General features: G+C 42.2%; 2 protein-coding genes across 5 annotated transcripts in view; both read right to left on the bottom strand.

Moving 5' to 3' along the window:
• cbfb (core-binding factor subunit beta) overlaps positions 1-5,824 on the bottom strand; it is a 39,375-nt gene extending 33,551 nt beyond the window's left edge. Inside the window, exons 1-2 of one of the 4 annotated variants that reach the window (XM_084060759.1) lie at positions 5,342-5,824; positions 4,516-4,602 (exon numbers count right to left, since the gene is read on the bottom strand). In XM_084060759.1, the coding sequence (XP_083916885.1) occupies positions 4,516-4,602; positions 5,342-5,419 (165 nt within the window). In that variant the 5' untranslated portion in view covers positions 5,420-5,824. The remainder of the gene's footprint in view (positions 1-4,515; positions 4,603-5,341) is intronic. The other 3 variants (XM_084060760.1, XM_084060762.1, XM_084060761.1) reach the window with 3 other exon arrangements.
• Positions 5,825-16,684: 10,860 nt separating this feature from the next.
• Positions 16,685-27,924, bottom strand: part of gnao1a (guanine nucleotide binding protein (G protein), alpha activating activity polypeptide O, a) — a 158,597-nt gene continuing 147,357 nt past the window's right edge. The window contains exons 7-8 of the mRNA XM_084060758.1: positions 20,300-20,453; positions 16,685-19,820 (exon numbers count right to left, since the gene is read on the bottom strand). Of these exons, the coding sequence (XP_083916884.1) occupies positions 19,633-19,820; positions 20,300-20,453 (342 nt within the window). The 3' untranslated portion in view covers positions 16,685-19,632. The remainder of the gene's footprint in view (positions 19,821-20,299; positions 20,454-27,924) is intronic.

The raw sequence follows: 27,924 nt of genomic DNA, 5'->3' as shown, positions 1-27,924 counted from the left end.
CTTGCTTCACTTCTATCTAGTACACAATAATTCACAGCTACCATAAAAAGATTAAAACCATGACTGACTATCAATTCTCACAGCAGAGGTCCCTTAAAAATAAATGTCCACGCTGATCAACGGATGGGCGGACGGACAGACAGACAGACAGACAGACAGACAGACAGACAGGCAGACAAACAGCCAGTTATGTTCCCAGGCAGACAGATGAGGCCATCCTGTCCCACTAAAAGCTGGTAAAACTAGATACAGAGCTCTTCTCCCTCTGCAACGATGATTACAGCATATGTTAAAAAAGAAAAATACTTAGAGTCTGACTAAGACAGCAGAAGTGGGTTGATGTCTGTGTGTGTCAGTGTTTATATGTGTGCCAGTAGCCTGGGGGCCTTTTCCCTGCCTATTGAGAACATAATTTAGGCTTTTAAACACAGTAATGAGGGAGTATATGATTGCTTTACGATACCCAATATATAGACAGGCCTATGGCTTTGTTAAGTCATGAACATATGGCTACCACCTTAGGCTTACTGTAACTATAATATCTGAGCGGGAATGTGTGTATATGTGAGAACATCTGTGTAATGGTGGCCACTTAAGGTTAATTTGTCTCAATCACTGTATTGAACTATTGATTGATTGACTTTTTTTAAATAAAAATGCATATACATGAAGATATAACTGTACATATCTGTAAAATGAAAACACAAAAAATCGTATTTCCATTACCGTTTAATACTGCTGAATATACTGAACCTGAAGAAACGACTTATCGTTCATCTGGAAAATGTTTATGACACATTCAAGGGCAAGTGGTCTGGAATGGACCCATCTCAAAAGAGAAATATATGATTGTGATTGGGTGTGTTCCTTTTCATATGGCAAAAGGGTATCAGCAAGGCACTGAAATAATAAATGAGAGAAGGAAACTTTGAAAGAAAAAGATTCACTGGGGAGGTGATTACAGCAAAGCCATCGCAGATTTCCATCAGTGCTCAAATTAGTTAATTCTTTCTATAATCATTGTCTCCCCAATGCCGAAGGCATGGCCGAGATGTTTTCGCCCCTGACCGTCTGCTCGTGTGTGTCCAGCCGTCTGTGTGTGTGTGTGTCCGTCCGTGCCACCAAGGGGGCAGATTTTTGCTTAACATATTTTCTTATATTACTCCTACAGATTTTGTCCAAACATCTCGTAAATCGGTACACATTATCTCTATAGTCATGTGATCAATACGGATCTGTCCGATTCTTCGTATTCCATTCTGATTGGCTAAGATTGGCTTCCAAAGTTTGCAGGAGTGCTCCATTTTGGACAAAATGCCTCAAATCATGAATCATGTCCGATGTCCGATTGCCGTGAAACTTTGAACACACATTTCCACCATTTACCACTAGGCCAAGGAAGAAATGCCACCTTACATTTTTCAAATCTCATGGTGGCGCTGTAACAGGCCAATTCACGCTTTGGCCTATAACTCTTGAACCGTAAAACTGTGTTTTCTTTGCAACTACTCCTACCAATTTTGTCCAAACCTCACGTCATGTGATCAAGATGTATCTGTCAAATGTTTCTTCTTCTATTCCGATTGACTACAATTGGCTTTCAAAGGTTCAAGAGTATTTTTTTCTCTGGATTCCTTGGATCAGTCAGGACGCAATTCATGGGCCCTGTTTGTGCCAGAATACATTTTCTGCCATATTGTGTTTTCTTTAAAACACACTCAAAACACACAAAAAGCTTTTTGCTAGTACTCCTACAGATTTTGTCCAAAACTCACACAAATCGGTACACATTATCTCTGGGATCATGTGATCAAGATGTATGAGTCAGATCCCAGTCTAAGTGGCTATGACCGAAGTTCTAAGACCTGTGCTCCGAGGAGCACACTTTTCTAGTTAACAGTGTGACACTGTTGCTGCATAGACAATTACAGTACTGTACACACTAATGGGCATATATATATGTGCAGGGTATGAGATTAGTTGATTTATACTTGATTGCATGGTGGTGGTGGTGGTGTGCTGCCAAAAATCTGATCTAGTATTTTTGACATGAGACACTGTCTTACGAGACAGTATGCATTAAGAGTGGAATTTCTACCTATCAGTTCTCTCTGGTATAAATATACCCCCACCAACTAAAAGAGAGCACCCACAAACATCATCAGCTACAGTCCCTATCAAAAGAAGTGTTTGCAGACAAGAGAGAGCTAAAAACAATGACAATCTGGTACGCCGCTCGCCCGCAACTGGTGATTTGCCCGCCTCTTACAAAACTTCGTAATTAGGGGGGGTGTTTAGATGCATTTTTTGCAATGTCATTACTTCTGACAAGCAGGTCAATTACATTTAGGCAGGATAGGGATGGCTAAACAGGTAACATACCATCTGTATTGTTATTGGGTAATTACAGCATGGAACTAATTTCCTCCAACACACCTTTCTTCACTCTGTGATTTTGTTTTGTAGAATAAACTGTTTGTACTGTAAAATGTACAGTGTCGTTTTAAAGTAAGCACTGACAGTGGGTGATAACTCAACATCTATTTCATGTGTATTTGTGGGCACCAAAAGGTTTGTTTATATTCTTAAGGTGTGTATACACTTGGATAAACAGACCTGTATCTTTTTTAGCTATACTCTTTCAGACCATAATGGAATAGAATATAGCCACAGTTTAGGGACTGAAATGGATGTACTGTTAAATATAAAGGGATACATTCTAATGACATCATTTTTATTGTGTATAACCAGAGAGGCCAAATGGCTCATTTGTCATTTGCACTGCTGCAAAGTGTTGCTCCTTGAGAGTTACTGTATGAGTACAACAAAAACTGAAAGATATATAATAATAATAATAATAATAATAATAATAATATCATTCAAAAAGTTTAATTAAAGCTACAATCTGAGACTTATTTTTATGAATAAAATGTTAATTTATCCAATCTGTATGGTGCAGTATGTTAATATAACTAGCACTGCATCTACAGTTGAAGGTGGTTTCCCTGCTCTTCCATTTATTCATTTAGAACCCTGGTGTCAGGTTGGACACCGAGTCACCGACTGATCGACAAATGTCAATAAAGTTCTTTGAAGCAGACCGGTGCACCAGATCGGACACTAGCTATACGCTGTCTTCTTTATTGTCTGACTATTATTCGGTAGTGGTAGTTATCTACCACTCCGTGGCAGGGAGGCGAAAAGACATGCAAGCTACGGACTCAAGCTTTAAAAAACTGTTACATGTGACAACAGAAAGCAGGTCTTAAAGATTACGGTGGTGGTATTGCGCAGTTTAGAGCCTAAAATTACAGGCCTCCACAATGATAACCAATAAGGACATGTGTGATAATAATGTGCTTTGTGATTCTGTGAGGTTGCTGCCAGAAGAACAAACACAGCAGAGATTAACAGCAGTGAACTTGTAGCCCAGAGGATGAAGAGGGCCTTGTGTATGTGTGTGTGATAGCATGTCTAGTTCCTGGTCTGGTGCCACACTAAAACACATGATAAAAATCCTCAGTGTTCACTCTCTGGGTTAAATTGATAAATTAGCACTGACGAGTGTGTGTGTGTGTGTGTGTGTGTGTGTGTGTGTGTGTGTGTGTGAGTGTGAGTGTGAGTGTGAGTGTGAGTGTGAGTGTGAGTGTGAGTGTGCGTGTGCGTGTGCGTGTGTGTGTGTGCGTGTGAGTGTGAGTGTGAGTGTGAGTGTGCGTGTGCGTGTGCGTGTGTGTGTGTGTACAGTGGGACGATTGCAGTGGTCTAATAACAACTACTAAAGCCGTTAAAAGGTGAATGGTCTTGAAATTAGGCCTTTTCTGAGGGGACCAGTATTTTCAAATGCATTTTCAAAATATTTCAAATCATGGCCAAATGTGGGACATTTTGATCAAAAAGGCACAACTCACATCTATCTCATCTCTATTCCGTCAATCATCCCTCAGCACATGATGGTCAAACCAGAGCCACACAGAACAGCCAGAGCTTTATATTCTACCAAACACAAGCTTTCATTAACGGTAATGTAAAGCAGTGGTTCTCAACCTGTGTGTCGGAACCCCTAGGAGGGGGTCCCCCCACATGATTTTGGGGGGGTCCCCAGATGACAGTGAAGTGAAACCTTCACTGACTTTTAAGACCCTTTTACTGCCTAAAAGTAAAGACCAAATTAAGAAAGAAAAGACAAAAAAGACCATTATTGCATCAAAAGTATTCAACAAACTATATGCTGTTACTATAAAAAACAAATTGTCGAATAATACAAGAATTTGGAAAATAGCCATTCTACAAGCTCACAACGCCTTGCAAGCTTGCAGATCTGCTATTTTCACATTATTTATCTGTGGAACCATGACAAACTAAATGTAATGCCTCAACTCCTAGTTGTGGTTATCAGGGAAATATGATTATTATTTTGGGGGGTCGCAGCCTGAAAAGGTTGAGAACCCCTGATGCAAAGGGCTGCAGTTTATTCCCTGTTCCGTTTTTCCATGGAGGAGAAAAGCTTCCACTCACTATCTCTGACCGTCCGTCCCTGCAGGCGTTCTGGAAGCGGGCCTGTCTCTCTTCATGAGGCCGGTCTCTGAAGCCCGTATATTTGATCTAAAATTAAATGAAATAAAAGTTAAAAAACAACAACACATCAATACATAAAAATAAACATTGAAACCACAGAGGGCATGCAGTATTGACATTAACAGGAATCACAAATTTGGGTCAAATGATTCCTTTGACCCAAATTTGAAATGAATAAGAACTTTAAAGGCTGCTTTTGGCTATTTGAGAAAACATGTCAGACGAGGGCCTGCTATTAAGATAGATTCTAATTAAGAAAAAAATACATTCAAAATAAGGGCAACAAACAGAAGTTCAACTAAATTAAAATAAATACAACACGGGGAAAGGATTCACATCTCTCCGAAGCACACATTTATTTCAAAAGTTAAACAAATAACAAACGAAAAAAAAAAACATTTTACGCAATAAAGTAAAGTAGCACGATACCAATTAGGCTACAAAAATACAGCAAAAAAAAGATTAAAAAGTTATTTCTCATTATAATTGGCTTCATAAATATGTATTTTTTACAGAATAAAAGGTCACGATTGAAGGCTTTTCTACATCAATAACATGAGTTGAGTGATAGTTTTATTTCCGCTCGAGCGACAGTCAGCGCGAGCGTAGCCTCCTAAGATCGTGTCAGTGTCGCGTGCCGAAAAAATAGCCGATCTACAAGCTCAGGGACGCGTCGCAGGGCTACACGTCCTGAGCTTGTAGATCTGCTATTTTCGATTTTCAAGCACAAACCAGCCTTATATAAAACGTGTAGAGAAAGACGTACCTCGCACTCTCTGCTCAACTTCCGAAAAAACTCCTCGTTCTCGAACTTGCTCCGTTGGTCCGGGACTACCCGCGGCATCTTCTTCACTCACAGTGACACAGACTGAGAGACAAAACACTTTTAAAAAAAGTTTTAAGATGTTTTTTTTTGGGGGGGGGGGGTTGCCGTGCGTGAATGGAGCTCTTAGAACTATAAGTCCGCCTCCACTCAATCCTCTCTCTCTCTCTCTCTCTCTCACTCTCCACTTCTCTTCCGTGTCTTTCTTTTTCTCTCTCTGCCGAGGAGGACTGTGTGTGGAGTAATGTGCTGCTGCTCTCTCTCTCTCTCTCTCTCTCTCTCTCTCTCGTGCTCTATCTACCTTTTGGGTAGGGTCGTGATCTCGCTCTCTCTCTCTCTCTCTCTCTCTCTCTCTCTCTCTCTCTCCTATCTCTCTGCCTCTCCAAATCGTGACCACTCGCTGATAGATAACGCTCACTTTGGCTGCAGTTCTCTCTCTCTCTCTCTCTCTCTCTCTCTCTCTCTCTCTCTCTCTCTCTCTCTCTCTCTCTCTCTCTCAGTCCTTCTCTTCTCTCTCTCTCTCTCTCTCTCTCTCTCTCTCTCTCTCTCTCTCTCTCTCTCTCTCTCTCTCTCTCTCCCTCTCTCTCTCAGTCCTTCTCTTTCTCTCTCTCTCTCTCTCTCTCTCTCTCTCGACTACTTCCTGGCTCCGTTGAGTCGCTCTTGTGACTGTACACCCAAAATACCCCCCCCCCCCATTCACAATAATACTACTACACACATTACTCTGGACTCGCACTGCGCAGGCGTTCGCTCCTGAGGAATCCTCTACTAACTGTAGCCTATGTTGTATTCTTCTTCTTATGGGACAGAAAGATGAGCAGTGATGGAAAAAGAGGGCAAAAGGTTGATGAAGTTGTCTAAAAGGGATTGAGGGAATAGAATAGTCTATACACACTGAGGGATAAATAAACATGCATGTGTTTATCAGTGGTGGAAAAAGTGCACTTTTGTTTTTACTGAAGTAAAAGTAATACTGCAATGTAGAAATACAAGTAAAGTCCGGAATTCAAAATTTACTTAAAGTACCAAAAGTAGAAAGTACTCATTATGCAGAATGTCCCATTGCACAAGTTTTCAAATGTAAGACATCTTTAGAAGATCTACAAGCTCACAATGCATCGCGACATTGTGAACTTGTAGATCTGCTATTTTCAAATGGCTGAACTGTATATGGGCTGAAGCGGTTAATGTATGTTATGTAATATAATCAAAATCTACAAAGTAACTAGTAACTTAAGTTTTTAAAAGAAATGTTGAGAAAATATATATTTGCCTCTGGGTAGTAGTGGAGTAGTCGAAGTAACAAGTAAAAGTACTGAAAATTGGAAATACTCAGTAAACACAGTAAAGTGAAATACCTCAAAATTGACACACGCACACGCACACGCACACGTACACGCACACGCACACGTACACGCACACGTACACGCACACGTACACGTACACGTACACGTACACGTACACGTACACGCACACGTACACACTGACATACACAGTGCACACATGCAAAGGCACATAGCTATGCACATGCAAATACACCCACAACAAACTTTGCTTCATCAATATTGGAACTTGCGACACATTATGGAATGAATGTTTCATCATGCAATGAACAGACGGATACAAACACGCCCCTGAAATGGAACACAGCTCCATTCCTGTTAACACAGCCATAGCACGTACACACACATACACACACACACACACACACACACACACACACACACACACACACACACACACACACACACACACACACACACACACATATATATATTATGTACAAACTGTGTATAATATCCATATACCCATTGCGTACACTGGGTGACAATGTATCAGCCTAATGTGCACTGTGGCTAGTCTGTACATACTGTATATATATTTTTATTGATGGAAGTTGTGTGTTCATATTACTGGGCATAGATTGTACATTATACTGATGCCTATATTCTTTCACAGTTTATGTGTGAAGTGCAGATGGCAAAATAAAACTAAATCTATCTATCTATCTATGTACGCGTACACACAGAGTAGCCCTGGCTCTGCATCTTTCTGCTGGTTAAACATGATCTTCAGAGAATGTGATGGCAATTCAGAAGAAATCATTGATGGCCATCATGAGAGCAATATTGTTTCAAATAATAAACCTCTGCAGAACGTAAACTATAGCCCAGCTCTGGAAGCCAAAATGAAACTGTACTGTATGTCTCTCACAACAGCTCTAATTATGTGGATACCCACACAAAATTGGGCAACAGCCCTCACTGCGCCCGACACCTAAAAGACATTTCATAACTCAACAACTTAAACCCTCTATTCTTAGTAAGATAAATGAGGTAAATTATGATTCTGAACAACAAGACTAACCCAAACAAGGTTGTATTGAATGTCAAACCATTTAAAATCATATCAAAATATAAACCAACTGCTATGCATTATAAAATATTGCTTATAATCTGCCTGTCTCGTGTTTGTTTACATGCTGTACTGTTGTGTTAGAAACATAATTGCATGGATTTCTTTCACTAATCTCTCAAGGGGAGCTTTACTAAGAGTATATACAGAGTTAACTCATTATGCACCTCATACTCTCTCTCTCTCTCTCTCTCTCTCACACACACACACACACACACACACACACACACACACACACACACACACACACACACACACACACACACACACACACACACACACACACACACACACACACACACACACACACACACACACACACACACACACACACACACACACACACACACACACACACACATAGTTTTCCAACTTGTAGGTTCCTATCCAGAGTTTAATTATATTCTCTGTGGTTGAAACTCTTGTCAGTCACAGTAATTGTTTTATTTAGTGTTAGTGTGTGCGTGTGCGTGTGCGTGTGCGTGTGTGCGTGCGTGCGTGCGTGCGTGCGTGCGTGTGTGTGTGTGTGTGTGTGTGTGTGTGTGTGTGTTAACAGCAGGCCAAACAGAGCATGAGTAATCAGCAGCAGTAGCTAGTGACTTAATAGAAGGTTAATTAATTAATCAGTTGCTCTGTGGTCATCATGTCAAAATGCTTCTGACAGGGTGTTCCCACACTATACCGCTAGTTTTAGGCTATTATTAGGCTATTTGGTTGCGGACCCGCATTTGAAAATATTTTGTGCCAGGGAAGATTTGTGTTTTCCAAAACATTTCAAGAATTGTTGAAAATAGCAGATCTACAAGCTCACAACCCTATTTTTATAATAGCCGACGTATATAATGATTTTGATGCCATATTAACTATTTAGCTGGGGAACCCGTTCAAGGACCCCTGAGGTTCCCCGGACCCCACTTTGAGCTTAGTTTAGTTTAGTTAAAGCCCCATTGACAGGGCAAAGGGAATGAATCATCTGCAATGCCATGTGAGCGATGCAATGGATTGAAAGCATCTAATATGTCACACATTAAGCATTTGAACGCTAGAATCCCTAATCTGGAGGAACATTTGCCACAAATAGCAAATCTACAAGCTCTCAAGCTCGCATGCAAAATTACAGATCGGAACTTTCTGTGTACAGATTTGGCGTAGAGGGAAAAAACAGACCCGACCCCGGTCACCTAAGAGAATTTGTAAAAATCTCACTCTCATTTTCTTTCTTCTTGCTCTGTATCCAATATTGAGGCAGTTTCTGTAGATAAAACCAGAAACATCTCAAATTGATCAAAAGCATCAGGAATAATATTAACTTATAGATAAATATAATATTTCTTTATAGGCTCTTGAGAAAAGAAAAACAAAAAGTGGAAAAAGGGTATCCTACCATGTGGATTTGTCCCCATTTCTCATCATTGGTATTCAAGACCACGTACTGAGATTTACCAGTGAACAATTGTTCACAGGTTTAGAAGATGCTGCTGCTATTGTAGAGGTGGCCTTTTAAATATTTAAACTGCACCAATAACACGAGAACACAGAACATATAATGATGCTGGAGCAACACACTGCTGACTAGAAGTGTGTGTGTGTGTGTGTGTGTGTGTGTGTGTGTGTGTGTGTGTGTGTGTGTGTGTGTGTGTGTGTGTGTGCGCGCGCGCGCGTGCGTGCGTGCGTGCGTGCGTGCCTGTGTGTATGAGAGAGTGCTGAAGATGTCTTTCTCATCTCATCTCTATTTCCAGAATGCAGAACGTTTTATTTGTCACTCACTCACTCATACAGGTACAGTAACAGTAACGAGTCGAGAAATGCTGGTGTGGTATGTCTGCAAGACTGTGCAACGACTGCTGCATGAGATACAAAACATAATACTGGGTTTCAAAGAAAAACCAAGAGAACAAGAAAAACAAGACATGATAAAAGATAGAAATAAGGCTTAGCAGCAGTGGGGGATGTGCAATAGGGAGTGCTTAGAATTGGAAGTATTATATCCACATACATCGTAAATGTTATAGCAGCATAAACATAACTGTAGCAGCAATGAACATGAAATATTCAATAATTTTTTTGATTTTCTGAAATGTTCTAAATTTAGTACCAATGAAAAGATAATTGTATTTAGTTGATGTGCACACAAATATAACCACTTTCAAGATGGTGTCCTTATGTTGAACATATTATAGTTGAATACTTAAAAGGGGGTACGTGTACCACACTTTTACAATAACTTGTACAGGGGAATAAGAGAGAATATTGAGACGTTAGACTTTCTGACCTTTATACCAATATGCCACAACTCATAAAACTCACAACATCCCTGTTAAGTCATATTTCCTACTTTGTCAACGGTGTTGCACTGCAAAAAAATGCCAATCTACAAGACAGAATTACGCGTTGTGACCTTGTAGATCGGATATTTCCCATCAAATTTCTTAAATTCTTTGAAATATCGTAGATTTGTTTTTGTGTTTTTTAACGTTTTGTCATTTTATTATTATTTCTTTATTTTCAATACCAATGTAACGGTAATTGTATATTGCTCACAAATGTAACCAAATTCAACCTGGGGCCCCCAATTGGGGCATGTTAGTAGCCTATATATGGAAATATGAAAAATAAGGTATGCACAGAGTAAGAAGAAGGCTGAATGTGTGTGAGTGTGAGTGTGAGTGTGAGTGTGTGTGTGTGTGTGTGTGTGTGTGTGTGTGTGTGTGTGTGTGTGTGTGTGTGTGTGTGTGTGTGTGTGTGTGTGTGTGTGTGTTTATGTTTATTCCTGGTCAGACGGTGGGATCCCATGGCTGAGTGACAAATTTGGAACAGCGCATGGCTCTGTATTTTAATATATCGGTTACAGTGTCAGTCAGTCAGTCAGTCTGTCTGTCTGTCTGCCTGCCTGCCAAAGAGACTAGGGGATCTCTCACTGCTCGTGAGAGCAAAACATAAAAATAAACATACACACGCACATAAATGCACTTGCAGACGTACACACAGGTGGCTGTGAGGTAATATAGGTCAGTACACTCAAGCGCTAAAGGCCAAAATGAACTAACATGTTTTGCTCACTAGAGGGCATTGTCTGTCTGTCTGTCTGTCTGTCTGTCTGTCTGTCTGTCTGTCTGTCTGTCTGTCTGTCTGTCTGTCTGTCTGTCTGTCTGTCTGTCTGTCTGTCTGTCTGTCTGTCTGTCAGTCAGTCTTTCCATTCATCATGCTGTATTGCTGTATGTATTGCTGTATGCTGCTGTATATATAATTGCTGTATGTGAATGTCTATTCCTGTTGATTACTGTATGTTCTATTACTACATTGAATATGAGGGCCTGCTCCTCAACTGTACTGAAATAATTAATAATTGTTGTGACCTTTTTCATCCCACAGAAATTCAGTGATCAGCTTCACCCAGCTGATCGCTGCCCACAGAGGAGCGTGGAGGGGGAGCAGTTAGAGGTTAAGTGGTCTTGCTCAGGGCAACACAGTCAATCTGGGACATCCGGGACCTCCGGCTTCCGTGCTCTCTAACCATCATTCAGCTATGGCCACCTCATCCATCCATCCGTCCATCCAAATATGGAGCAAAGTCAAACCTTCTGGGAGACTTCCTCTGCCCTGCAGGAGTTGAAGCTGTTCTTTTGTGTCATTTTGTGACCTGCTTTGGTGTTTCACACCCAAAGCTTAGACTCTAGAGCAGAGCACCTCAAAATGGTATAACCATCCAAATAGTTGGTATTAGTTTATTAACCATCCATCACAATGCGTCAATGCATTGTGAGCTTGTAGATCTGGTATTTTCAAAAGAGTTTTTATAATATATATATTTCTGAAACATTTGAACAATACAAATCTCATATGGGGGTCCCTGGCACCAGATATTTTCATATGGGGGTCTGCGGCTAAATACACATTAATCTGGGGGTCCCCCTTGGCATGAAAAAGTTTGACAACTCCTGCCGTAGCCCTTCCAATAGGCGCAGTGTTCCTTGCTGGGCTGTTTAACAGCCACAAGGGGGCAAAATTATAACTCTAATGTTGATTGCCGCCCCACTGCTCTGTCTCAGCATATCACTGTAACAACGGCCATTTTCATCTGTTGCCATGGGGATGGAGCTAAAACGCCTGCCAGTTGCCACAGCAACTGGAGACTAGAAGGCACCAAATGCAATGTCAGCACTTTACCTCTGTTTCTGTAGCCTACCTGTGCACACACACGCACGCGGCACGCACACACACGCACACACGCACACGCGCGCGCACGCACACGCACACACACACACACACACACACACACACACACACACACACACACACACACACACACACACACCCTTTTATGAATGCCACTTTCGCAAATATCTACAAGCCCACAGCACGTTGCAGTGTTGTGAGTTTGTAGACCTGCAATTTTTTGGTGTACGAGTATGACATCAGCACGCAACTAAGTGTAACAGGCATAACTCTACCTCTAATCCCTAAATCCCTGAACCAAACATTTAAAATACCGAAGAAACTATAGTAATACACGCACGCACGCACGCACGCACGCACGCACGCACGCACGCACGCACGCACAGATGCTGATGCACATGTCAATGATGTGACACAGCATGGAGAACCTAATTTGCTTCAACAGCAAAACAGTGTCTGTGTGTGTGTGTGTGTGTGTGTGTGTGTGTGTGTGTGTGTGTGTGTGTGTGTGTGTGTGTTTAGAGAACATCCTCATTTTGTATATGAAGCAGAAACTTGTTGCATGTGAATTCTGGGCTGGCCGGTAACCTAGCAACAGACAGACAGGAACTGTAGTGCTATAGCCTATAAATATAATTTAGGTGTGTGTGTGTGTGTGTGTGTGTGTGTGTGTGTGTATGTGTGTGTGTGTGTGTGTGTGTGTGTGTGTGTGTGTGTGTGTGTGTGTGTGTGTGTGTGTGTGTGTGTGTGTGTGTGTGTGTGTGTGTGTGTGTGTGTGTGTGATACATTTTGGTTGGCATGGACAGTACAGTATATTATAGGATTTTTGGGGTATTCATCTGTCTGTCCGTCTATCAGTGTGTCAATTTGTGTCAACATTTTTCATTTCTTGAGTGATTTCAGCATTTCAGCTTGTTTGGCAACACAGCATGGGGGTGGGGGTTGTCAATGTAGAGGTTAGGAGGCCAAGGGGAAGAAGGGAGGAATGATGAGAGACAGATTGAATTGCATAAGAGAGGAAGAAAGAAACTAGAAAGGCACAATTTCAAGAACTTGCAAATGTGGCTGCCCTGACGCAAGTCAGGTCAAGTACGGCCGTTACGGCTGTCGGACCCAGAGGAATCTGCTGGGGAAAATAGTTTAAAATCATAAAAACAAAGCATAAAGTGGCCTTTTATAGTGCCACCATGAGTCTGGTAAAAAACCTTGGTCTACTGAGAGTGTGCATGCAAAGTTTGATGCCGATCGGTCCAAAGGTTCCTCAGACTAGCTGTAGGCTACACAGACAGACGGACAGACACACAGACAGGTGTGAAAACATAATCTCTGCAGCCTGGGCTGTCAGAGATAATAACAACAATAGGCACCAAAGAATAATACTTTGTTTGCCTACAGGAAACCACTCTAATTAAATTAATTTCCCAGAATCCCAAATGTTAAATGGGACTGAGATGTGGTGACTGAGAGAAGGCCATTCAGGGCTGAGGTTAGTTTAATGGCTCCTTAAGCCAGCTCACTGAGCACTCCATATTAATATCAAGACCTTACTTAGGCTTAGGCTATTATATTTGAAATGCAAGGCAAGAGCAACATTTTCACTTATGATTTCTGTTATACGCTTTGCACACTCTGTGGAGTAATTAAGGCATCAATATTGATAAATGTGCCTAGTTAGGGCAATTCACACTGACAGCTGTGTAAAGTCACTAAGTACATGTACTCAAGTACTGTACTTAAGTACAACTTTGAGGTAGCTTACTGGAGTATTTCCAAATAATTATTTTATTTTATTCTTACTCCACTACATCTCAGAGGCTGATATGTACTTTTACTCCACTACAATTATTTGAAAACGTTAGTTACTATAGTTACTTTTGATGCCAATACTTTTGTACTCTTAATACCGACGTACATTTTGAACACCAGACTTTTACTTGTAACAGAGTATTTCTACATTGTGGTATTGATACTTTTACTTAATTAAAACATTACCGTTCTTTTTGGATGTCTGGTCAAATGTGTGGCCACAGGCAACCATCCTGTTGCAGCATGCACATTGTCACCCTGACAGAGACAGCAACCTTCACCTCGTCATTGCCTCACATAGGAAAGCAATCGATCAAAAGGGCTTTGGTAGATTGATTATTAAGCATTTACCTTACCTTCTGAGAGGTTGGGCGTCACAAAGTGCACTGCACACACCTCAGCGGAGCCAAGAATCCATCCCTCCAATATGTTGGCAGTAGGCTAAGTAGTAGTAACAGTACATTTGATCATGAAATGTGTGTATTGTGTGTGTCACGTGAGTGTACAAACAAAATCATGTGTGTTATCCATACAGTGAGTGAATGTAGTATCTTGTGTTAGGCTACAGTGACTTGAACTTTTTTTGCTCTTCCTCATGGATCTACCTGCGGATTATACCTCAGATGTAATTGACCTTATGTGGACTATATTTATATATAGTTGATTCTGATTCTGATAGGACATGGTTGTACACTTCCCTTACCTCACCACTAGGTGGTGGGGTTGTTTCACTTATGAGAGAGCAGAGCAGGTAGAGCTAGAGATGCAGCTAGTCAGCGAAAGGGTGGTCTGGATTGATGCCAAAACTACAGTAGGTCTGTTTGGTACCACTATAGAGTTAGCCTCGGAAACCCATGCCTTTTTTTTTAGACTACACCCATGTACCAAACTACCGTGGACGAGCATCCTTATTCTATAATGTTACGGTCACAATCTCACTCCTTCTATACTGTCCTGTTAAATGTTTGACATGTAGCCAGGCCCACTGTATATCAAACTCATTGTGCATCTATTCCACATTTAAATCAGAACCAGAAACCACTGCAGCCCCTTTCTCAGCTGTAGGCTTGGGATGCACTTTATACACACACACACACACACACACACACACACACACACACACACACACACACACACACACACACACACACACACACACACACACACACACACACACACACACACACACACACACACACACACACACACACAGATTTTCTGAGCACATGTTGGTGAGTTGTTTGACCATTGAATTTTATTATGCCACAAACGACATATTAATTTCACATTCTACTCACATGAGCTGAGCTTTTCTCTCACACCTAAATCAATGCCTGAAAAGGGACATGCAACAGGCCTCAGTACCAGGGCAGGTAGTATATGTATGAAGTATATGCTTTCTGATGGCACTTCTACTTCACTGTGTAAATCAATGTCTTTTGTCCAAGTGGGATTTAAACAAATCCAATCATTGAGGTGGTCATTGGATTTGACCTGAAAACCCCTTAATGGCAGATTAGCTAGTCCAGCTCTCAATCAATCTGCCAATCAGGATTCACCTATCAGTTTCCCTCCTCTGTGATCTATTCTACTTTCATCCTCTGGCCCTGGGCCTTGGTTGCTTTTCCTTTTCATCTCTTGCCTCTCTGTCTTCAGTCTTACTGTACTTCATTGCTCCCCTCTCCATCTCCTCACTAACTTTCTTTCTTCTGTCTTCCCCAGAGCCGTGCCCCCCCCCTCCTCTTTTATGTTTAAACCCAGTGAACCCTTTATCTTCAGGCTTGTGTGTTCTGAAGATTCAGTGACGATGGCGCTGCACTAACTCCTTAAATGCAAGTGGAAGCGTTGCCTTGTAATGTAGTGTTCATAATGAATCCTGAGTAACGGTCCGTTACTCAGGATTCACCGCACCTCACCCCCCTAAATTTTGTTGTTGGCAGTTGTTTTATTACCCTATTCTCCTCATTTTGTCGATATGCCTAAGTGCCTATTCCTAAATTCCTAGTGCAGTCGTGTCACTGCTAACCCCTACTCCTTCACCTGCTAGTGAGGAGCCTCATCGTGACCGGAGGCATGTGGAGGAATAACCTATTCATCACAACCTTTTCTGGATGAGGGCCCAGTGGCCCACCCAGTGGGCCCACCCATCTGACTATCGGCCCCCGGCCCACAGGTTGAGAACTAGTGTTACGCCCCCTGCCGGCCCGTAGGAGTCACTGATACAGCTGATAGCTCCCAGTCAAAGTTCACCCTCCGTTCCGTGAACACAGCCAATCGTACTCATATGGATGCCCAGCCAAACCAGGTGATTTGAACCTCTAGTCTCTCCGCGGTGGTGGACAGGAACTTTACCTCTGCACCACCCGAGTGCAAGAGATCGCAGTTCTGCGTTATCGTAGAGCTCCTTGCGCCCATTGTGGTTTAGAACAGTGGTTCTCAAAGTGGGGTCCGGGGACCCTCAGGGGTCCTTGAGGGGGTTCCAGGGGGTCCCCAGTGAAATGTGTTAATATAGCATCAAATTCAGGTTAACCACTTTAAGCCTACATGAGCTATTTGAAAATGGCTAATATACAAGCTCACAACACGTCGCAAAATATTTTTTTGACAAGACAAATCTTAGCATGAGGGTCTCTGGCACAACTTCTTTTCAGATGGGGGTCCATGGCCAAATACATTCATTTGAGGGCCTTTGACATGAAAAGGTTTGAGAACCACTGGTTTAGAAAAACCAAATGTCTTGGACACATGACCCTCATGAAATGTAACAAACAACTTCCTGGGACCTCAGTCCTCAGATGGCCTGTGAATATTCAGCGAAACGAGAGACTGAAATAATCTCAGACAACACACCAGATGTTTGTTTTTTGTAGTCATGAAAACGGTGGCTTTTTAATGTAAACACTACATTCGATTGTTTTTTCCAGCACGGACATCCCACATGAAAGAACAACCATTCACTAAAGAGGAGGAGAAGGAGAGAGAGAGAGAGAGAGAGAGAGAGAGAGAGAGAGAGAGAAAAGCAGCACAAAAAAGCATTCACAGGATAAAGAACAGAATAGAGATGAGGACAGAAAACCAAAAAACGGTATCATGTCAGTATACAATTTTTTCCTTTTTTTTATAAACTAGAAAACAAGAAGGCAAAAAGAGAAGGATATAGAAGATAGAGGAATAGATAGACTGATGAGGAATAGCACATTATGTATGGTAAGGTAACTTCTTTCCAAAATCTACGTGTTTTCGTGGGTATGTGGGCGTGTGTGCAAAGTGTCTGTGTGTGTTGTTGTGCCAACTGTGCTTTTCATTGTAGACCTGGAAGGTGTGTGTGAAACTTAAAAAAAGAGAGGATGAGATGATGAGCATGACTTTGTACAGCATTGATGTGTGAACAACACACGCAGCGCCACTCCAAGTGGACGCGACGAGAAACGCACTCTACCCCCAAAAAAGTGTTTCTTTTTTTTTTTTCCTGAAATAATAAAAAATAGATATCGTCATTATATTATATTTAAACGTTCTGAGTCAGGCTAAAGTGAAAACACAGTTTCTAATGCAGGGAAACAGGCAAAACGGAACAGGAGGGGGGAGGGGGGGGGGGGGCACAGCTCAGAGCATTACAACAACACAGGTTCAGTCTGAAATCACGTTTCGAAATCGGCTCGCTTTTCCGGACTGAGTTGCAAACGGGAACCTTTTTGCAAAATGTTATTTCTTTTTTTTTATTTAAAAAAGGGAGATCGAGAAAAACAAAAAACAAAAACGTTCTGTAGCTACAAAGGACACGAACTATACTGTACCTTTAATAATGTTATTACAGAATCATCATAGTCATCATTGTAGTCGATAGTGTTGTTCGAGCCATGTTCATTGTTGTCATTATTATTATTGTAATAATAATCAGCTTTTTAGTCAATGTTTTTTTTCCACAGTTGATATCACTTCCACAAGCCAAATATGTACAAGTTTGTTTCTACCCAGACAAACAGCCATCCAAATGACCTTAATTAACCTTTGACCCCTCAGACCGTATGTCTTGACCTTTCATTGCATCGTCCCTCAAAATCAAACCCCACCTCCTCTTCTTCCACTGCTGCTGTCTATCTTCCTTGCTTTACTTTCTCTCCTTTTTTCGGTTTTGTTTTTTTCTCACATTTTTTTGTTGTTGTATTTTTGCCATTTTTATGAAAACGTTTTTTCACTATTTCTCAACAGTACCTATGTGAAGCATAGTTTTTTTTGTATTGTATTAACTTGTCTCTTTATACAAAGGCTTGAGTATCTCATGCTATCAGTGTCGGGGCATGGGGTTGGGAGGAGGGGAGAGGAGGAGGGACAGAAGGGGAGGTGAAGGAAGGCAGGGGGTTGGGGTGTGTGTGTGTGTGGGGGGGGGGGACCATAATCATTTGACCACTTATGGCAACCTCTGCGCCCCTGCCCCCAAAACCAGGGAGTCAGGGTGCCATGCAAAAAGGAGAAACAAAGAGAGAGAGACAGAGATGGATGGTGATAGATGTAGAGGAATGACTGACAAGGATTAAAAGGCATGGTGGTGTGTGTGAGGGAGAGACATAGAGAGAGAGAGAGAGAGAGAGAGAGAGAGAGAGAGAGAGAGAGAGAGATATGTGTGGGACAAGTGATCAATCGATCAATCAATAAATAAATTAATAAATTAACCAACCATAAAGATTATCAAAACGGGAGTGAGTTTCCTTACATGGAGATTGTTAGTAGGTCTAGAGATTAGAACAGTGAAGAAGGTACAGCTCTAATGTGATGCACTCACTTCTACAAGCATCGCTATCTACAGTCCAGTACCTCTCTGTGACATGATGGCACCGATATGAAACTTTAGCACATCACCTATTGGCTATCTCAGGCTAGGCCACGGGGCCCCTTTGTTAACCAATGACAAAAGGCCTATTTAGGAACAGGGAGCCTCCCTTTCCTGTCGATGAGAAGAACCCCATGCACGACGGGGAGCGAAAACGCAAATAGCTATACTTAGCTATATGTACACAGCAGACTACACTAAGGTTAAAATCAGTGTGGCCGGGTTCAGCAGGATTATGCGTGGGGCGTTGGCTGACCTGCCTGCCTGTTGGTTAGTGCAATCGTCATCGTTGCACGAAATCGTCAGCAAAAAAAATCCTTCTTATGCAATCATCAAGAAAGAGCAATGACCAAAAATGTTAAGAGAATAAACACACAAAGGTGTCAGGTGAGGCAAAATGTGAACAAGGATCAGTGTTGACTGACGCTTATGTAATAAATATAAACATATACAGTATGAGCAAACAACAAAACATGAATCATAGTCATAACAATAAAAAAAAGAAAATTATGCAAACCCAAGTGAAGGTTTGTTTGACGACTGGGAAAAATTAACGACGGAAAACAGAAAGAGAGAGAAAGAGGGCGTGGGAGAGGAGGTTTTCATCAACTTTGTTCTAGAAGCTTCTCAAGGCGTCAGGGTTGTGTTTTTCACTAAACCAAATCCATTTGTTTGCTTGGCAGCGAGCCCAAATAGGCGAAGAGGGGAGGGAAGGAATGAGAAGAGAAGACAAGAACTAAAAACATTATATATATATATTTATATATGTATGCCTATTTTCTTGTTTTAAATTATCCTCATTATCAATATTTACCAAGTTGCATTTTTCTTCTTCTCCTTTTTTTTGTAATTGTTTTTATTTTTCTAATCACGATAATCATCATCATGATCAATTCCAGAGGAGTGTCATAGGAAAGGATGGAAGGAAACAAGGAAAAGAAGTAAGGATTGAAGGAGGGGGGGCATAACAAGGGATAAGGAGGAGACTGCGGTCGTCTGGGCATGCTCAGTACAAGCCACACCCTCGCAGATTGTTGGCGATGATGATGTCAGTGACAGCGTCAAACACCACCTGGATGTTTCCTGTATCCGTGGCACAGGTCAAGTGACAGTAGATTTCCTTATTGGGAGAGCGGTTTTTGCTCTCAAATTGTGCTTGGATGTACGCTGCAGCGTCCTCATAGGTGTTGGGGCCTGCAGGACAGACGGAGAAGATTCTGACCATTCTGCTGCATGATTGTGAATGATCTCAAATAATTGCGATTAGGCAGTGGTGTAAAGTGACTAAGTACATTTACTTAAATCCCGTACTTAAGTACAGGTTTGAGGTACTTTTACTTTACTGGAGTGTTGTCAGCCATCTGCCATCTGCTATTGTTGTGATCTGCTATTTTCAAAAATGTTTGTACATTTTACACATTTGAAAACTTGTGAAATGGGACATTGTGCATAATGGGTATGTTTACTTTTGCTACTTAAAGTATATTTTGATGCCAATACTTTTGTACTTTTACTCAAGCACATTTGAATACCGAACTTGTACTTGTAACAGACACTTTCTACAATAGGGTATTTGAAGCTTTTACTTAAGTAAAAAATGTGAGTACTTCTTCCATCACTGCGATTAGGCGATTATGTGTACTCACCTGTGTACTCAGATTATGTGTACTCACCTGTGTACTCAGGGAAGCAAATGCTGAGCGCAGACTTCTTGATCTTCTCACTGAACAGGTCCTTCTTGTTGAGGAAGAGGATGATGGAGGTGTCGATGAAGAACTTGTTGTTACAGATGGAGTCGAACAGCATCAGGGACTCGTGCATGCGATTCTGGAGGAGGAGGAGGAGGAGGAGGCAGAAAGGAGGGAGGAGAGAAGAGAGAGGGAGAGGTGAAGGGTGGGTGTGGGTGGTGGGAAAGACGGTAAGAGAGGAAGGAGAAAAGAAGGAAGAGAGAGATAAAAAAAAGGTTGACTAACTGTATGTGAATCAAGTTACCGTGTGTGTGTGTGTGTGTGTGTGTGTGTGTGTGTGTGTGTGTGTGTGTGTGTGTGTGTGTGTGTGTGTGTGTGTGTGTTGGGGGGGTACAGTCCTACATTAACCCATTAAAACCAGGAAAGCATCTGTCATTGTCGATTTTTGCGTTGGGTATTAAAAAATAGCAGATATAAAAGCTAACAGCACGTCACTTCGTGCCAAGATGCGAGCTTTTTTAACATTTGAAAAATCTCTAAACTACTGATTTAGAAGGCATTTGTAGAATCGGCCTCAGGTCTTAATGGGTTAAGAAGTTCAGCAACAGGAGGAAGATGAAGAGATAAGAGCTGTCTGAATATGGAGAGGGAATGATCTCCTTCATTATCGTTTCTCCTTTCATCTCTCTTTCACTCCATCTCCAAATAAAACATTAATGAATGAAAGGCGGGGCGGGGCAGAGATGCAAGTACATTTGGCACAGTATAATAACACACAGCAAAATAGAGATACATTATGAAATAAATCTCTCTCTCTTCATTGACACACACACTTAAACACACCCACGCACGCCCCCACACGCAACACGCACACAATTAGCAATGACTATTACGTTTATCAGAAGGTCCATTCTAAAGTTCTGAATGAACAGCGTGCAACTGAGAGAAAAGACAGGGAAAGATAAACACACATCTTGCAGCCCTGCAGAGACACATTTATTCATTCAAATGAACAGGAAATGGACACACACACACACACACACACACACACACACACACACACACACACACACACACACACACACACACACACACACACACACACACACACACACACACACACGTGACAGAAATACACAAAGACCCCCCCCCCCCCAACACACACACAAAATAAATAACCACAAAAATAGCTTTCCATATGGTGCTTTATTGTACATTTCATTTACAGTAAATACACCATTCATTAATAATAATAAAAAATCACAGAAGAGTGGGAGACACAGGAAAGATAATTACTACTACTCAGTACTTAGTCACAGTCAGAGACACACACACACACACACACACACACACACACACACACACACACACACACACACACACACACACACACACACACACACACACACACACACACACACACACACACACACACACACACACACACACACACACACACACACACACACACACTCATATATAGAAATGCACACAGTTGATGCATATGGTTTACATTGTATGTTAGGGTGGGGCGATTTGCACATAAACGTGAGACACGTGTTGTGTGCTAGAAAAGAGGGAGAGGTTGCAAAGGTGTTGAATGAGACAACAGTGTGGTGAGGAGTATTAGAGGACATGGGGATTGGTAACAAGATGGCAGTATAGTATATTTAGTAACGTTTATAGTGGTTCTCAACCTTTTCTGGATCAGGGCCCACCCATCTGACCACTTAACACGGAAGCCTGCCGGCTGAGGCTGCCGTGCTAAGTAGTCAGATGGGTGTTATTTCAATAATCAATCGATTGTGTTGCGGCATGGATCAATAAACATAAAAGTTCTTATTTATCCCCCCAAAAAATGGGGGCCCACTTGCAATACCCCCAAGGCCCACAGGTTGAGAACCACTGGTATAGACTATGAGAAGTTCATATGGAGATCTATTCATCCTTTGTTTACCCAGGAAGGTTCCACTGAGGTGTATACAGCAGCAGAGAGCTACAGTAAAAGGAGGTGTGAACAGTGACATTGTTTTAAACGTGCTCTCCTCCAGTAGAAGTAGGACAGGGGGGTATCCCTCCCTCTGCCTCTCCAGAGGCTTAAGTGAGTGCAGGCAATGGAGGCTAAAAGATGCTCTAAATTTTACATCTTAGCCTCCATTTCCTGTGCTCACTTGGGGTTATTTTACAAAAGTCTAAAATAGCCCCCCGATTGCATTTATGGGCCCGGAGAACTCGCTCTGGAGCTTTTATTTAAACTAAGAAAGACTTTTTTTTGGGCGCATTCCAGGGGCAACATGGAAAATATTCCATCTTGTTTAGATTGAGATTTGCCCCGGGGTTATAGGCGGGCCCCTATCCCGAAGGTCTGTGTGCTGAGAACCATGTAAGGAGAGAAGGTCTAGACATACCACACTCCTGTCCACCACACATTGTGTGTTGTTACCGTATGATATGGAATGCCATCCTGCTGACTCTACCAGGATCTATAGTGCACAGAAGGAGCACTCGGGAACCACTGATGCACGGCCTGAAATGGCCCACTGATTGTATTACCCACTCCATGTCTAGCCACTAAAAAGACTCAATCACCCATAAACCTTCTCCAGCACGGCCTCACCCACCGCATTACCCATAAATCTGCTCTTCACCTTCACCTCTCTGGGAGTGCAGTGCATTAGTTACCACTGGGACTGCAGTGGGACAAAACTACATTGCCCAAGGTCCTCTCTGCTTCCCCAGTTTCCCCATCACTCTGTGTTTTGTTGGGCTATTCCTCAGAAAGAAGGAACAGGCTGTGAGAAACACACCGAAAACCGAAAATGGCCGATCTACAAGCTCGTAGAGCTCGTACGGGCTTGTAGATCGGCTATTTTCGGTTACTCTGCTATTGCTGGCGTGCAACGACATATAAATCAGGCTTAGGAGCTTTGGTGGCAGTTGCAGACAAAGGGAAAGAGAGCCTGCGGGGACCGTGTGGGAGAGAGAGAGGAGGAGAGAGCTGGGTGCATGAAATTGAGAGTAAAAGAAAGACTACATCCGTCAAGCTTTCATGAGGAGAAAGATACTGTGGTAATAGCTACACAGCTCAAAGAGAATAGGACAAGAGCTCCAGTATCTCTTCATCTCAGTCTTCTGCCATCATCACCAATCCTCTCCTCTCCTTTGATTCGCTTTCCTTTTCAAGTGTCATAATTTCTGCATCGGTCCCTGCTGCTTCAACCTGCGGTGCAGGTTATAGCACTGTATCTATTCATATTAGAATGGTTTCCTATGAGGAAAGTTCCACTCTGGATCTTTACCTGTTCATATTTTGGTCTGTAAATCAAAAATATTTTTTTTGTTAATCCTTTTCTAATAATTTGACATATTTTCCTGCAATAGTGGCTTTTTTCCTAACATCATGACCCACAGGTTCTAAAAAGAAACGCAGGGAAATTCAGGTATGCACTTTTTTCTTTTTTTACACGGCAAATATTGCTTCAACTAATACAGCATAATCGTGTTCTATGCCTGCTGGTCTACACAGGAACCAAAGAAACATAGACAAGATTCAAAGGCCGGAACACTGAGTCCTTGGGTGGATTGAGGTACAGTAACCTTCACTGCAACACCAGAGCGCTAGTTTAACAATTGTCTGTATTTTGGTGAATATTTTCAAAGGATTTCAAAGTTTCAAAAATAGTGAAAATGGCCCAACTACAAACTCACTCGCATCGTCTTGATGCAACGAATGCTGAGCTCGTATCAGCAAATGTCAGCACTCCCTCCTGCGTCAAAGTATAAAATAGGGCTTAAGTAGTTTACAACAAGAAATGACTAAAGTCATAATATAGCCGCTAGCGGCAGGCTTTTTTTCCCCCAATCTGCCGTTGAGAAATTGAAATAAAAAAAAAAAATGGAAAAAAAAAACTTTTTGAAAAAACATTAAAAAAAGAAGAAAAGAAAAAAAGAAAAACTTTTTTGAAAAAATATATGTCCTTTTGAATATGATTTGACATTCATATTATTAGCAGCTGTATTGTGTGTGTGCCCCCCCCCCCCCCCCCCCCCCCCCCCCCCCCCCCCCCCCCCCCAACTACTCAAGTTAAAGTATCAATACTGCAATGTAGAAGAACTATGGCATACCTCAATATGACATTTTGCGGCTATATTATGACTGTGTCATGTCTTGTTTTGTGATAGTGCTGTAACATGTTAAGGCCTAATCACTGTCATTCAAGCATAAATGTCTTAACATTAAAATAAAAATAAGTAACTGGTATAGGACTAGCCTACCTATTGTGGTACAAAACAAGTCCTTCTGCAGTGAATTACAACATTAGGATTGTGCAGAATTCAAGAAGCTTTATTTGTTACTGACTCATAAAGATACAAGCAGCGAAATGTTGTTGGAACTTGTACCACAGATGGTTCTACATATAATTGATATAATGAAGAGAAGAAAATATTAAGCAAGAAAATAAAATGGACAATAATAACTAAATAACAATAGCCTACAGATATATACAGTTTTAGGAATACTCTGGGACTTGTCTTAGACAGGCATGTCATCAGTGGTGTAAAGTAACTACATGTACTCAAGTACTGTATTTAAGTACAATTTTGAGGTATTTTTCACTTTACTGTTGTATTTCCAGTTTTCAGTACTTACTCCACTACAATTATTTGAAAACTTGAGTTACTAGTTACTTTGCAGATATAAATGATTACATTATAAAACATACATTAACCACTTCAGCCTATTTTATACCAAGGCTATTTGAAAATAGCTGATCTACAAGCTCACAACGTGTCGCATCGCGACGCCTTGTGAGCTTGTAGATCTGCTATATATAGGCACTTACATCTGAACTCCAGATGTCGGTCGTGAAACTAATTGCTTCTGCACTGTCCACATATGCCGTCAGAAAACCTCGCACTTCTTTGTGAATCTGCGGGATGGCTGTGTCCAGTAATATAACTCATCCAGCACTATAAACTGGGCAATGTGTTCTGTTATTTCTTTTGCCTTCTTGCTCTCTCTTGAGAGTTTTTCACGCTTTTCAAATGTCTCTGGCAACGTTGGTTGTTGGGGGCCAGCGTGTCGTCGCCTTTTCTTTTCTGTAGCTTTTTCATATTCCAAATATAGGGCTTTATGGTGTTTTTTAAGATGGTTAATAAGGTTGGTCGTGTTGTACCGTGTACCGACGTTGCCACCGCGTGGGACGTCTTTTAGACATGACTTGCACTGGGCTGTTGGGTCCGTTTGGGCTTTTAACCCGAAAAACTCCCACACGGCTGACATCGCTGCTTTCTTTCTGCTCGTACTGAAGTTCTGCTAATTCTACATGGGCCAGAGCTAGCCTCCAGTCGTGCTAATAACACCGGTGCGCTGCTAGTGTTGCCAAATTTTGTGAGAGAAATAAGCAACCAGGTCTAGGAAAACCTGGGCACAAAACATTTATAAATATAGCTGCAAGCAGCAATGAGCGGTTTCGAGAATAATGGCAGACTGGCAGACTGTGACAGAGTGGCAGACTGGCAGACTGGCAGACTTTGACAGAGTGGCAGACTGGCAGACTGTGACAGAGTGGCAGACTGGCAGACTGGCAGACTGTGACAGACTGTGGCAGACTGGCAGACTGGCAGACTGTGACAGACTGGCAGACTGGCAGACTGTGACAGAGTGGCAGACAGACAGACAGACAGACAGTGACAGAGTGGCAGACTGGCAGACTGTGACAGACTGGCAGACTGGCAGACTGTGACAGAGTGGCAGACAGACAAACAGACAGACTGTGACAGAGTGGCAGACTGGCAGACTGGCAGACAGACAGACAGTGACAGAGTGGCAGACTGGCAGACAGACAGACTGTGGCAGACTGGCAGACTGGCAGACAGACAGACAGTGACAGAGTGGCAGACTGGCAGACAGACAGACAGTGACAGAGTGGCAGACTGGCAGACAGACAGACAGTGACAGAGTGGCAGACTGGCAGACAGACAGACTGTGACAGAGTGACAGAGTGGCAGACTGGCAGACTGGCAGACAGACAGACAGACAGACAGTGACAGAGTGGCAGACTGGCAGACAGACAGACAGACAGTGACAGAGTGGCAGACTGGCAGACAGACAGACAGTGACAGAGTGGCAGACTGGCAGACAGACAGACTGTGACAGAGTGACAGAGTGGCAGACTGGCAGACTGGCAGACAGACAGACAGACAGACAGACAGTGACAGAGTGGCAGACTGGCAGACAGACAGACAGTGACAGAGTGGCAGACTGGCAGACAGACAGACAGTGACAGAGAGAGAGAGAGAGAGAGAGAGGGAGAGGGAGAGGGAGAGAGAGAGAGAAGGGGAGAGAGAGAGAAGGGGAGAGAGAGAGAGAGAGAGAGAGAGAGAGAGAGAGAAGGGGAGAGAGAGAGAGAGAGAGAGAGAGAGAGAGAGAGAGAGAGAGAGAGAGAGAGAGAGAGAGAGAGAGAGAGAGAGAAAAGAAAGAGAGAGAGAGAGAGAGAGAGAGGGAGAGAGAGAGGCAGTGAGAAAGAGAGGCAGTAAGAGAGAGAGCGAGAGAGAAGAAGTGAACATGCATTAATTAACAAAGTCATGATTTTTGTTCAGTAAATTATATTTGAACCGGTTAAATTGAGGTTTGAACCAGGGACCTATAGACTTGTGGGTAGACAGTGTAAAGGATAAGGATAATTCCAGGTCCGTTCATGAAAGTCCTTGCGGTCTTGTTTCCAATGAGGGCCTGTGAGCAATTAGGGGTTAAGAGTCTTGCTCAGGGACAAATTTCATTTCATCGACACATTTGCTGGCCTGGCCTGGAATCGTACCTGGGGCAACCAGGGCCTCTGGCTCCCTAGGTGGGCTCACTAACCACTCAGCTATGGCCACAGTACAGACTGAGCCATTGGATAGACAGAATTGGATTTCATATGTGGTAAGTTATCATACAGCATGGGTTGCTTATTATATACATACAAGCTCATAACGCGTCACATTGTAGATCGGCTGTATGTGGTTACTGTAGGTGTTGTATTAATAATTACATCTGCAAAGTAACAAGTAACTAAAGCTGTCATCTGCTGTAATTGCAGTAGAGTAGAGTAGTAAAGTAAAAGTACCTAAAAATTGTACTGTGCATGTGGCAGGTGTGATTGGTGATGAGTGAGAGGGGTGGATCCAATCCATGGGAATAGGGGGAATTCCAAATGATGATCACCTCAACGCATTGTTGGGGACAGGGATCGAACCAGCGACCTATGGATTCACAGGCTGCCTCTCTTCTCATTGAGCTAGAGATATGGCCTCCCTGATGGTGTCTGTTGACACTCTCACACTCTACTGGTGGAGCTATTGAATCGACAGCATCAGATAGTGAGAAAGGAGAATCCAACAACACAAAACAAAAGGGCAAATGAATTACGTCATACATTGAAAATAACTACTTTCAAGTATGCATTTCTCGTTATCTTTAACAATTGCACATGCATTGATACAGTCATGTTGTGTGCAATGCAATTGAGTTGAGGTCTGCATGAGGTGAGATTTGAACCAGCGACCCTGTGGTATCAAGGCAGATGATTAAGCCATTGGGCCAACAGACCCGAACTGATGAAAAA

The sequence above is a fragment of the Gymnoscopelus microlampas genome, assembly GCF_963454915.1.
Source record: "Gymnoscopelus microlampas genome assembly, chromosome: 6".
NCBI classification, from domain to species: Eukaryota; Metazoa; Chordata; class Actinopteri; order Myctophiformes; family Myctophidae; genus Gymnoscopelus; species Gymnoscopelus microlampas.
The sequence above is the reverse complement of the archived record's forward strand: the minus strand, read 5'-3'. Positions and strand labels throughout refer to the sequence as shown.